Source organism: Chaetodon trifascialis, chromosome 17 (genome assembly GCF_039877785.1).
Source record: "Chaetodon trifascialis isolate fChaTrf1 chromosome 17, fChaTrf1.hap1, whole genome shotgun sequence".
Taxonomy (NCBI): Eukaryota; Metazoa; Chordata; class Actinopteri; order Chaetodontiformes; family Chaetodontidae; genus Chaetodon; species Chaetodon trifascialis.
The window spans coordinates 9,420,190-9,432,767 of record NC_092072.1 but is presented as its reverse complement, the minus strand read 5'-3'; the positions used below and the strand labels follow the sequence as shown (position 1 = coordinate 9,432,767).

General features: G+C 41.5%; 1 protein-coding gene across 7 annotated transcripts in view; it reads right to left on the bottom strand.

Annotated features, from left to right (window-relative positions):
* The window catches only part of ptk2aa (protein tyrosine kinase 2aa), a 56,905-nt gene that overhangs the window by 18,458 nt on the left and 25,869 nt on the right, over window positions 1-12,578 (bottom strand). For 5 of the 7 annotated variants that reach the window (XM_070984367.1, XM_070984368.1, XM_070984365.1 and 2 more), the window contains 8 exons: window positions 12,006-12,060; window positions 7,691-7,831; window positions 7,430-7,507; window positions 7,075-7,182; window positions 5,912-6,029; window positions 5,588-5,618; window positions 3,892-3,956; window positions 1,092-1,109 (listed from right to left, as the gene is read on the bottom strand). In XM_070984367.1, coding sequence (XP_070840468.1) covers window positions 1,092-1,109; window positions 3,892-3,956; window positions 5,588-5,618; window positions 5,912-6,029; window positions 7,075-7,182; window positions 7,430-7,507; window positions 7,691-7,831; window positions 12,006-12,060 — 614 coding nt within the window. The remainder of the gene's footprint in view (window positions 1-1,091; window positions 1,110-3,891; window positions 3,957-5,587; window positions 5,619-5,911; window positions 6,030-7,074; window positions 7,183-7,429; window positions 7,508-7,690; window positions 7,832-12,005; window positions 12,061-12,578) is intronic. The other 2 variants (XM_070984362.1, XM_070984364.1) reach the window with 1 other exon arrangement.

Genomic DNA, 12,578 nt, shown 5'->3' with positions numbered 1-12,578 from the left:
AGGCTGGAAAATGTTTCAACGTCTAATCAAACAGGCATGACTTTTGCTAAACCATTGCTGTGCATGATTTATGTTTCGCATGAGAGGAAAGGAAAGACTTTAATGCGCCTCTAAAAATATCTCCATATGAGCTGGAATAAAAGCAGCAGCTCTGCTTATTCCGCTGCTGCTACTAAAATGTGTTTTATTAGATAAACTTATCATAAACAACACTGCATCCCAGCAAAAGGTTTGTATTGCTGCATATGTGTTTTGATCCAAAGAATCAACAGTTTCTAAGTTGGACTGGTCCAACTCACTCAGTCTCTTTCTGCTTTTAGTGGAGGGATACTGTGTGTGTGTGTGTTTGCATTTGTGTGTTTGCGTGTGTGTGTGTGTGTGTGATCTAGTTAGCCCATTATAGCCAGGAATGCACCGGCTCTTGAATCCAGCAAACCTCTCCCTGCTCCACTGTGTGTACATGACTGCGTGCATGAACATATGTGAGTACACGTGTGCATGATTCTGCGTGTGTGTGAAGCCTGTGTGTGTGTGTGTGTGTGTGTGTGTGTGTGTGTGTGTGTGTGTGTGTGTGTGTGGAGAGAGAGAGAGAGAAAAGGTTTGGAGAAGTTCCCTTAAAGAGGAATACCACTTAATTTCCAAATTCTGCCTTTTTTGTGTGTTTTTCTTGTGGTGAAAAAGTCCACATATTTCAAATTTAGTGGTAATCCACTTTAAAAAAATAATCACAATTAGACACAAATATACAACATCTTACAACCAAAAACAATATTAAAATTGTAAATCACTCTAGCGACTACCAGATCAAGCTACTGGTGATTTATTCATGTTTCCAATCACTGAAACATGAGAAACATTCAGCTAAAGAATCATTTCATTCTAAACTATTTCAGTCACTTTATATGTGCATAGTACCACTGCACATACACACACAGCGCCATTGTTAAAGATGTAGGAATGCATGCGTAAACATCGACCCACACACCAACACACACACGCTACACCCTCTCAGGAGGCTGCGGTGTGTTGGCAGAGTGAGGACTACAAAGGCGGAACAACAGAGAGATTGATAAACAACAACAAAACTTTACCATCCCCGCTAAGATCTTCTGCAGGGTCCAGGAGAGCATGCAGGAAACGGGACAGCAGAGGAGGAGGAGGAGAGCGGAGAGAGAGAAAGCAGCCAGGAGAGAGAGAGAGAAAAGCAGGAGGCAGAGTAGAGAAAAGAGAGAGAGAGAAGAGAGTGGTTAGAGCATGAAAAGCCTTGAAACAACATGGTAGACGTTGCAGGATCTGCAAAGCCAAACGTTCAGCGAGCAGTTAGTGAAGATCCAAAACATATCCAGTGAGAAAGCAGAGTTAACTTTCATTAAAGCTGTGCAGACACATGTAGGTGGAAGGAACTAATGCAACAAAAGTCCAGCAGGGTTTCGGTGAAGTATGAAGTCTGTGTCAGGCTGTAAATATTTGTGAGTTGGAGAGTTAATGTACAGTTAGCAGACAGACGAGTTTAACATGTGGGCTCCAGTGGTGTCACATAAACAGTGAGCGGAGTTATTGCAGGTCCACAGTGGTCACTGCTTGATCAAGTTGTTCATTTTACATATATTTTTAAGGTTTTATGCACTTTATTCTCTGCAGTTTAGACTAGATTGGATGACTGTAATGGTCTTAACCCAAACACGGAGGAAAAACTACATCACTCTACTTCTTCTTCTTGAAAGAAGAGTTTAGGATTTACAAACGCTGTCTTGCTAATAGTTAGAGGAGAGGACTGATATCACTTTCATGTAAGGGAAATATATTGCCTGCAGCCAGTTAGCTTATCTTAGCAACAAGACTGGCAATGGAGGCAAACAGCTAGCCGGGCTTTGTTTGAAGGTAACAAAATCTGCCTATCAGCACCTCTGTTAATATAAGCTAACCGTCTCCTGGCGGGAACTTCATATTTAAGCTTACACAACGGACAAAGGTGTCATTCTTCTCCACTTTCTTTGAAAGAAAGCAGAAAAACTATCAAACTATTTGCTTGCATTGGCTACTTGTGTCTTTAGTCTGGCTTAGCTTCCCACTTTCTTACAGTGAAGACACTTTACTGCTTGCTCTCCGCTCTAACTTGCATTTTTTTACCTGCAAATAATCTGAAGGCTGTTGATACACATTAGGTTTTGATTCCTTCCATTCACATTTTAAATTATGTTTTATTGATATAGTTATTGCATCTCATTTGAATCCTGTGAAGCACTTTGTTAACTTTGTGTCTTAAAAATGCTTTATAAACAAAGCTATTATTATAAAAGGGCCGGCTCGACTGTTTTACAGTAGCTCACAGTAAAACTTAAAATTCTAAAAGTAGGATGTCAACTCTGCCTGCGTGTCATGTTTGGAGCCTCCAGCAGAAAAGGTTTGGATCATTTCTTAAAATTTCAAACCAGCTGCTGTCCAGATCCAGGACTTTCTCTGAGCAGTCCTGCTCGCTGCAGAGGGAAGCTGCCAAAGCCATAGATGGAGACACAAGGACATGCACTGGCCCATTCAGTGTGTCCATGTCGGTGCAGGACACGTATACAGCAGATGGAAAGAGCTGCGGTAGAATTTGTTTACATTTTAATTAACATAAGTCATCTCAATAAAGGAGCTGAGGAGCTACATCTCTGAGGAGCTGGCACTGATCAGCTGCTTGAGGACACTCTAACCGGGCAGATACTTGGTGGTTAAACGCAGATCTTTTAAATGGAAGAACGATCTTTCTAACCACGAAATAAGTTCTAACCCTTTGAATGACATAAAATGCTGAGAATACTGATTAAAAATAACCAAACTGTGACCTCAGCAGTAAGGCATGTGCTGAACTGAGGCTCCAGAGAACCATTTCACTCTGTACACCAGTGCTTCGTCCAGTCAAAAACTGCTGAATCAAAGTAAACATTTTACAAGGAGCCCTTTAGTCGCTACTTTGTTCTCAAATGTGAGAGGTAAAATGTAAAAATTAGTCACTGAGAGTAAGAAAAGTACACATAAGATACCACTTAGTTAGAAAGTACTGCACAATTTAGACTTCTATTTGTTTCCCAGTCTGTTTTAACAACATTAGCTTGGTTATAAGCAGCAACACACAAGCAGTTATTGTGGTTGAAGCGTGTGTGAATGTGTGTCTGTGCAAAACTGAATTAGTCAAACCAACCAAGCATTGAGGACACAGAGAGTTTAGTAGAAGAGGGCATCTTTAAAAATGAGATGCAAATGTTTGTGATGCAGCAGATTAAAGCAGCTAATCCAAAAAAGCTGCCAAAACAATGTCAATATCTTCAATACAGTATATTTTTGAACCTTTTTCTTTTTAAAATGGATATATTAATTGGGCATATTTTGTTTTCTTTGTATTTTATTTCATAATGTTACCAATAAGCATGACCATCAAATCAGGCATTTCATTCCACCACATCACAATTTTGTGGATACGCTCCTCTACTAACTATCCAATGAGAGCCGAGGATACCATTGGGTGGCGAATCTGAACAGAAGACAAAGGGGAGGAGGAAACGCCGTGCCTTGGTTGGCTTAGGAGGTGTCGATGTCACTAGGTCTGCAGCCAATCAGGCAGGAAAGAAGACCACAGTGTGGGGGGGGGGAACAACAAAAACCAGAGTGAATGGATGTGAGTACAGAGGGGAGGCGAGGAAGGCCGACAGGGAGAGGAGGAAGTAAACAAAAGAGAGGATGGGATGAAAGAGAGGGAGTCCCAACAGAGAGGAAAACAATGAGAGGGGGAAGACAGTGGTGGAGGAGGAAATGGAAAGACAGAAAGAAAGACAGTAGATGGAGCAAAGGAAGCTGTCAGACTCCTAAACCAGTTGATTTGTGAGTGAGTGAGCATGATTTCTACCTTACCTGAGACTGAAATAGCTCTTACTCCGCTCCTGACTGCTTCCAACTTTTTCTCATTATTGGACACTCTAGAGGGGAAAACGAACAAACAATAAATTATACAGCAGCTGCACGACAGTCAAAGGGTTCAACAGTCAGATATAACAAAACAAACATACCAAATCAGAGCAAGACATATGAATGACTTAAAGTCAGATCTCATTAAAAGAGTACGCTGTTGAAGCTGCTTCTGTAAACTAACCCTCGCTGTTTCAATTATCTCTCTGCCTTTGCAATGGTCTCTCCGTCTCTGTCATCCGAGCTGTACTACGGTCTTTACAGCACAGACCGCAACAGGCAGAGAGAGAGAGAGAGAGAGAGCGAGGCAGCGAGGAAGGAGAAACTCAGAGTGAGAGACTGAGAGAAAGAGGAGGAGACAACCCAAGTGTTTAAAAACCCTAAGTGGAAAATATTTGGCTCCTAAACTTATCTCCTTATTTGACCAGAGACAGAGGGAGAGCGGAGAAAAGAGAGAGAGAGAGAGAGAGAGAGAGAGAGAGAGAGAGAGAGAGAGATTTGAGTTGAAATGACCAAAAGTAAGCAAAAAGCCGGCGTTTGAATTTGAGTCAACTGACGGTGAAATGTGAACACACAGCGTTCTGCGCTCACAGATAAACAAACACAGTGAAGTCCAGGTTAAAAAAAAAACAAAACAAAACGCAGTAGCAATGTTTCTCCTAAACTCTTTTTTAAGGCCCTGCAGCTCTGAGCCAAAAAACACTAGAAAAGGCTCATTTTGGAGAAAACCACAGAATATAATCGGCTGTCCCAGTTAAGCTTCTCCCTTTTCTAAGAGAAAAAGATGCATGAAATGAATTAATTATGGGTAAATAGTTTAGGCATAAAACCTGTTTAATGCTGATTAGTCTTTTTAGTTTTGATGTGATCTATTTGCAGTTACACTAAACTACCGTGTTAATGTGAGGAAACTGGAACGCATCAGATGACTGCTTTCATGACAGTTAAAGCAAATTAAGTGTTCAGTCTATAAAATGTAAGAAAACAGTAGAAGCAAATCAGCAAATCTGAGATGCAGGGACCAGTGAATATCTCTGAAAAATAATAATAATCCATTATCTGAATTGTTAACAAAACAGTCAATCGACTGCTTGTTTCAGCACGACATTTATTTCCAATGCATGACCAAGATTTTAAAGTTGAGACACAAAACATAAACTTTAACAAAAAAATGCAATAAACAGAATGATAAAATATATATCCAGGGACATTTCATCAATAACCTGTCACCTTGTGCAGAATTAAGCCCATACCTGAGCCCTAAAAGTCTCTTTTGTTAAGGATTTCTAAGGCGATGACGAGGAGGCTGACCCCCTTTCTTTCTACAGCAGAGCTGCACTGAGGCTCTAAAGCGCACATGATCATGAAATGAACCCCTGTTTGTCATTAATGTTGTCAGAAGAAATAACTGACATGCGGCCATGCAGCAAACATGCAAGAGTATGACAGTGTGTTTATTTGACCCCATCAAGATCCTTTTCTGTTTAAGAAATGTCAGATGAGTGTGACAGGGCTTCACCTCACACAGCCAAAATACCACCTTTGTACGTGACAGATCTGATGACTAACAGCAGTGATACAAGCCAATTTACAGACGTCTGTTAAGTTAATTTTACTGTAGAAGAAAGAAACAGGCACTTACTTCGGGATGGAGGGCAGTGCTCTCTCTCCCTCTAGAGGACAAAAACACACATCATCAAGATCAGAATGATTCATGGGATGCATAATAAATGTATAACAGCCCACATACAGGGACGTTACTATGTTTTATGACTCATTATTACTGAAACAACAGTACAGAATATTACTCGATATAAACTTAGAAATATTGATTGTTGCAATGTATGTGTGTATGTATGTATGTATGTGTGCGTATACATACACAAACACACTAAAAATGTAAACATGCTATGGTATGTTTTAATAATTTAATAAAGAGGAGAAGAAGGGATCTATGGTTTCATACCTTTCTGAACTCTGACGATGAAGGAATGAGTTTCCATGGAGACAAGCCGACAGTAGCCATCAATCAAGTCAGCCAAGTTCTCCGCCATGGTCAGTGATGCTGTTGTAACTGTGAGAGGCTGCACACACACACACACGCACAACCACACGAGGACATGTGCACACACAGTGGCAGGCCTGTTACAAAGGGCCATTATCTCCAGAGGCGCACACACACACACACGCACTAAGGCACGCACACACTCTGACAGCACAGTGGGGGTTTCCAGCTGCTCCTCAACAGTATTTATGTGTTTGTGCTTATAATACAACCCAGATTCCAACAAAAGCCGGGATGCTGTGCAAAACATAAATAAAACAGAACGTGCTAATTTGATAATCCTTGTTGACATGAACTCAATTGAAAACAGCACAAAGACAACATGTTGAATGTTTTACCTCATCAACTTTACTGATTTTTGTAAATATTTGCTTATTCTGAATTTTATGGCAGCAATATGCTTCAAACAAGTTGGGCAAGGAGCAACTAAAGACTGGGAAAGTTGCTCAATGCTCCAAAAACATCTAAACATTCCACAGGTAAACAGGTTCATTGCATTCTGTTTTTAATTTATTTTTGTTACACAGCATCTTTTTGGAAGTCAGGGTTGTATATATGTGTTCAGGTTATGTTTAGGGTAAGGGTTAGGGTTAGGTAAGATGTTACAGTAGTGTCCAGGAAATGAATGTAAGTCTATGTTATGTCCTCAACAGTGACCTAAGTAAACATATGTGCATGTGTGTGCAAATACATTCAACAGTATAAAAGCCAATAAAACAGAAAGACTTCACTCAGCAGTGGGTGTTATGAAACCCTTCCTCTGTGAGTACAGCCATTATGTGGAATCTATACATGGAAAACCATTATTTAACCTCTGCACCCATCATCACACACACACGTACGCGCCATGATGGACTGCTTATGGTTGTTCTTTAGTATCCAAAGTGTGTTCGCCATGAAGGAAACTTGCATGTGTCTTTACCATAGTGATTGGGCAGGACACTAGTAACAGTTACATGTAAGTAGAAATCATGGCGTGCTTTAAAACTAAATGTACCCATAGAGTAAATCTCTATATCAGTCAGACAGACAGAAAGGCTGTCAGACAGACAGGGCCTTAGTACCTCTGCAGCTCCGGCGACATTGAGCTGTAGCATCCCTTTCCTGTCCTTCTCCTCCATTGCCGAGTACTGGATGGACTGAACTTGGTTAAAGTTAGCTAGATGGGTGGGCTGTGGACAGAGAGAAAAGACAGCAAGAGTGTAAATCATTATATCAAATCATATAAACTACACTCATATGCTCCATATTCATTCAAAACGATCTATCTATAAATCTGTGGCTTTATCTCAGGAGGTCTTGGCCTGCAAAACATTTGGCTTCAATATTTTTTGGATGTGGAACATTGTGAGCAGATGCCGTTCAGAACCTACTTTAAATGTATCTGAGCGTTACCATGTGGTTTTGGTCGGCACTCACCGTGGATCCCTTGTCAGTGAGGTAGCTGATCCCTTCCTCTGGCCCAATGGCTAACTCCACCTGGATCACCCAGCTGGACTGTTAGCAGAAGAGGAGAGACACAAGTTAAAGGAGGAAGAGGAAACCAGAGGAAAGTGAAAAGGAAATACTTGGGGGAGTCTCGGTTACATGCAAGGCCTAATGCCACCAAAAGGGGTCAACCTAACACAACTAACAGGAGACACAGCAGAGCAGAGGCAGGACTGGAATGGAGAAACATACCCCCAGGGCACATTTGAAGCACTCCTTGTCGTAGCGGTAGATTGGTGCAAGTATCTCCAAGAACTTCAGGATGCACTGCTCATCGTTGAGATTGGCTACCTGCTTGAACGTCTGCTGAATCAACTTACGAAGAGTTTTAGCCTGGAGAGAGGAGAGAACACGGACTTTATTTATTCTGCAGAAAATCTGTCATTGGGGGAAGAAGGTGGAAAAGGCATGGTGGGATGTGTGTGTGTGTGTGTGTGTGTGTGTGTGTGTGTGTGTGTGTGTGTGTGTGTGTGTGTGTGTGTGTGTGTGTGTGTGTGTGTGTGTGTGTGAGCAGTGTATTTGTGTGCATATGTGACAAAGACATTGATTGACTAATAGGCCACTCTGGTTCCAATCAAATTGACCTCAGCACTTCATTCCAGGGGCACTCTTAGTTCAGATCAATATCTTAACAAAGACCCATTGATGCTGTTTGTAACCATTCAATTAAACATCAGCCTGCCTTCTCACTCATCAGCAGTGTAATTTAGATCACACCATACGCAATGCATGCAGATTTTTTTGTGTGTTTTCCCTGCTGAAATCACAATCACACTGTCAGACCTGGTTTTTTCTAGGTTTGATGGGTCACCGCAAAGTCGACAGATGGGGAGCTGACAGAAGGAGAATCCATCTAGCAACATTATTCTGTCATTTAAAATCCTCTCTTTACTTCATCACTCTACACATAAATATACACTCCACACACATATGCACACATACAATGTCATATAATCCTCTTCATCTGATGTACATCTGAGAACATTGTGACATATATGAAGAGGACCCCTGACCCCTGAGGGTATGCACACATCTATCCTCAAACATGCAGCATTAAGGTTATTTAAACCTATAAAGATGGCAGCATAATGAAATGAAATAATGAAAATACACATGCACACGAGCGCACGCACGCGCACACACACACACACACACACACACACACACACACACACACACACACACACACACACACACACACACACACAGTACAGTCAATCCAAAAGTATAAATAGCTTTCCATATATAGATTAAGATAAGGATTAGAGGAGATTTAGTGCACTGCAGACCAGGCTTAAAAAACTATGTGTGGATTTACAGTAGTAGTAGTAGGGGTTCATCACATTAAGGTCATTCTACACAGAATAAATGAACAAAAGTAATGACCAAGAAGCAATCAATGGCATTGATTTATTGACTGAGGTGACTGATCTCAGGTGAGTCTAATGAGTCCCTAACATCAGATTAGAGTGCAGTGTGGATAACCCTCTGTGTGTATTAAACCTTTAACATTTTTTACAACGTTTTTTTTCTAATATCCATTTTGCTGAGCCACTATCTATTTCCATTTTTAGCATTTTTATCAGTCCTAAGTAAAAGCACGAATATCTGTACTTCATCTCAGCATCACTGCTGCCAGCTGTCTACTCGTTAAGCCCGAACGAACCATGAAACCTACAAACACACACACACACACACACACACACACACACACACACACACACACACACACACACACACACAAATCTACAATGTTCCTGTGTGATCAACTGTGTGTGTGTGTGTGTGTGTGTGCGTACGTGTGTCATTTTAACAGTTTCATAACACATATGTGATTACAGAATATGATGTGCGTGAGATTATGTGCATTCTTCATGCTCTTGATGGGATCAGTGTGTTTTTTCCTAGAATTCCACCACACACACACACACACACACACACACACACACACACAGGGATATTGTCAGCCCAAAGTGTCCACCCTTCCTGAGAGGAAATAGTGCTACTGGCTATCACCCTCATCATCACCATGCTGACCGTCACTATAGCAAGCTTTCATACAAAATCAGAGAAGACTGCACTAACAATCCTTTTGGACTTTATTCCAGAGTTAGTTAATTTAAAGACCTCAACCTCAAATCAAAAAATGGAATCACCTCCACATCCACACAGTATACCTGATTTGTTTCGACTTTTCATTGATGATTGTTGCAAACGTTTCTTCAAATTTCTTGTAAAATTCAATTCAATTCAATTCAATTTTATTTGTATAGCGCCAAATCACAACAGAAGTTGTCTCAGGACACTTTCCATATAGAGCTGGTACAGACCAAGCTCTTTTATCTACAAAGAAACCAACAATTCAAAAAGCAAAATGCAACAATAAATCTCACTGCAGTGTCACTGTGTTGTTTTGTGCTAATCCTTGTTTCATAAAGTTATCAATCTGAAGAGGGGGGTCAGACTGCTCGGCTCAAGCTGGGCTGTTTGCTCAAACTTTGATCTCCAAAGCCCCTAAAGGTCAGTTTTAGTAAACCCGCCGCCCAGCCTGTCAATATGAAAGAACAGACTCTGCTCTTTACAACGCTTTCACCCTGGCTAACATCATTCACTGTTTACAACCACAACCATCTGCTCTGGAGGTCTGTGTGTGTGTGTGGAAGTAGAGTCCATTGAGGGTGAATAATCCCATTAAATGACTACCATTCTCTTTCACCAGAGCGAGGGACAGAAACGTAAATGACAGCTGCGCTCTCTCTTTAACTCACATCTATGTATGAATGTAAGAGCAGATGTGTCCGGCGCTTATCGCTGATATGAACGTCACTGTTTTTAACTGACAAAACAATAATGCACACACAAATATTCAAAGAGATGCAAAACCAACTCATTCAGGCTGCAGAGAAGTATTATTTAGATTGGTTATTATTTTCTCAAGTGATTAATTAATTGTTTGGTCTTTAAAATGGCAGAAAACAACAATTTATTGGTGTCTGACAGCACTCTCTCTGCATCTTCACCTTCACAGCGTGTGTGTGTGTTATGTCTGCTGAAGGAGTAGAAAATGATGTAAAGAGGAGAGGAGGTAAAGTTGGTTGGTGGGCAGCTGATGAGGGGGGAGTCGGCAGAGTTTGACAGACGGGTGGGGGGGGCAGAAGGAGATGCACAATGACACCTCCTCCTCCCTCCTCATTGTTGGAAAGAGAAAGTGGGTTTAAACATGACCTGCGGGTCAAACACACACTCACACACACACTCAGTTTCTGTCCCTCTGCAGAGCATCTGTCTGCCCGCCTGCTGACATCAAGACCTTTTCGGGTCACCGGGCCTTTCCTTCATGCACACACCCACTCATATAGGCGCACACCGAGACCCTCCCCATGAACGCGTGCCGTAAATTTATCACTGACACAGACACCGCTCATTATGTGAGCACACGCAGCCGTCACATACAAGCATACACCAACCAATACCAAGCTTCAAATGCTTAAACCCAGCAAAAAGATACTGTGATTAACCATTGACTTTATTTACATGAAAACTAGTATCCTGGTTTTAACTCTTGTCCTCGTTATTGATATTCCTGTATACATGATCAAAACAGCATCCAGCTTTCTGATAACATGCCTGCAGGTGTGTTTTCGTTCTGTAAAATCTGAGCCATTTATTTCTAAACCGACTGTGTTACCTAACAGTTGAGGATGACCACAGTTTGTTTCCTGGCTGTCTGAACTCTGCTGAAGTTACGGCTTGTCTGGACAGAATTTCTTCGTCTCATCGCTGGAAATGGAAAATTAAATCCACAATACAACACATGCTGTGTTTTACTGAGCTCACACTTTTCCCTTATTTCAGCGTCAAATCATCATTACTTCATTGATCATCATATTATTTGTTTTACACACCTTGTCACACGCCAGACAGCATTCATAACCTGGGACATTGTTTATATGCAACAGTATCCCAGTTTCTTTCTGCGTACTCCAGCTGGCATAAGGCTTCCACATTCATCACACTCATTGGTATACAGTACACGCAGCTTTTAGGGCAAAAATAACCATTTTCTCTCTTGCTTATCTTACTCATTCATCTGAACTTCACTGGTTAGCTGGCCAAGATTTCATTTCAATCTTGCCGAGTCTTGGACTGTTTCACACTCAGCCAGACCAGACAAGGCCTGAAAACACATCGAGTAACACGTTCAAAAAACACTGGCTCAGAAGAGCCTTCACTTACACTACGACGCTGCCCATAAAACCACAAGGTCTGGTTACTTTTGGTAACTGAGCAACTCCACATGAGCAGCTGGGGCACAGCGAAAGCAGCTGCTGAATGAGGGGAGAGCACTGCACACTCACAGGACACCAAAGGTTTAAGCAGAAATTCTCTTACTGAATATTATTTTAAGAGAAGAAAGTGAGTACAGTGTTTGTTTCAGCGACTTGACACATTAAAGGCTGTGCATCCACCTCTCTTTTGATCTCAGTTCAACACTCATCATTCTCACCTTGACTGAATCCAACAGGTCTTTTGGGAAAAAGCGCCTCAAACCAACATCCTTCCTGTAAAGAGAGACAGAGAGAGATACAGAAGCATGTTTATTATGCTCTAATTACACTGAGGAATGCTAATTGACAAGCACTTTAAACTTTATCCAATCTCAGCAGATTATTTTTTCCTCCGCAGAGAAATTACTAACAACAGCTACAGACAGACAGAGTTAGGCAAGAGAGGCAACTGAAGACAAGAAACTGAAAACAGAAACAGAAAGCTATGACTAAGTGCTGACTCCAGAGCACTACTCATCTTTTCCTAAGAGACGGGGCTGAGGAAAAGCAGAGAGAGCAGAAAGCGAGAGATAGAGAGCGGCGGGGAGGAGTACAAAGAGGGAGACCACAGAGACAAAGAAAGATGTGCAGAGCTAAAACAGGAAGCTAGCTAATGACTCAAACTCCTCTGGAGAAAAGACAAGCACGGGGGGAAGGAGAAGAGAACGGGTGGAGAGAGAGTAAGTGAAGGCTAAGAGCTTACATCATCCTTGCTCTCCAACATAGGTCAAATATCAGTCTCAAATCATCAT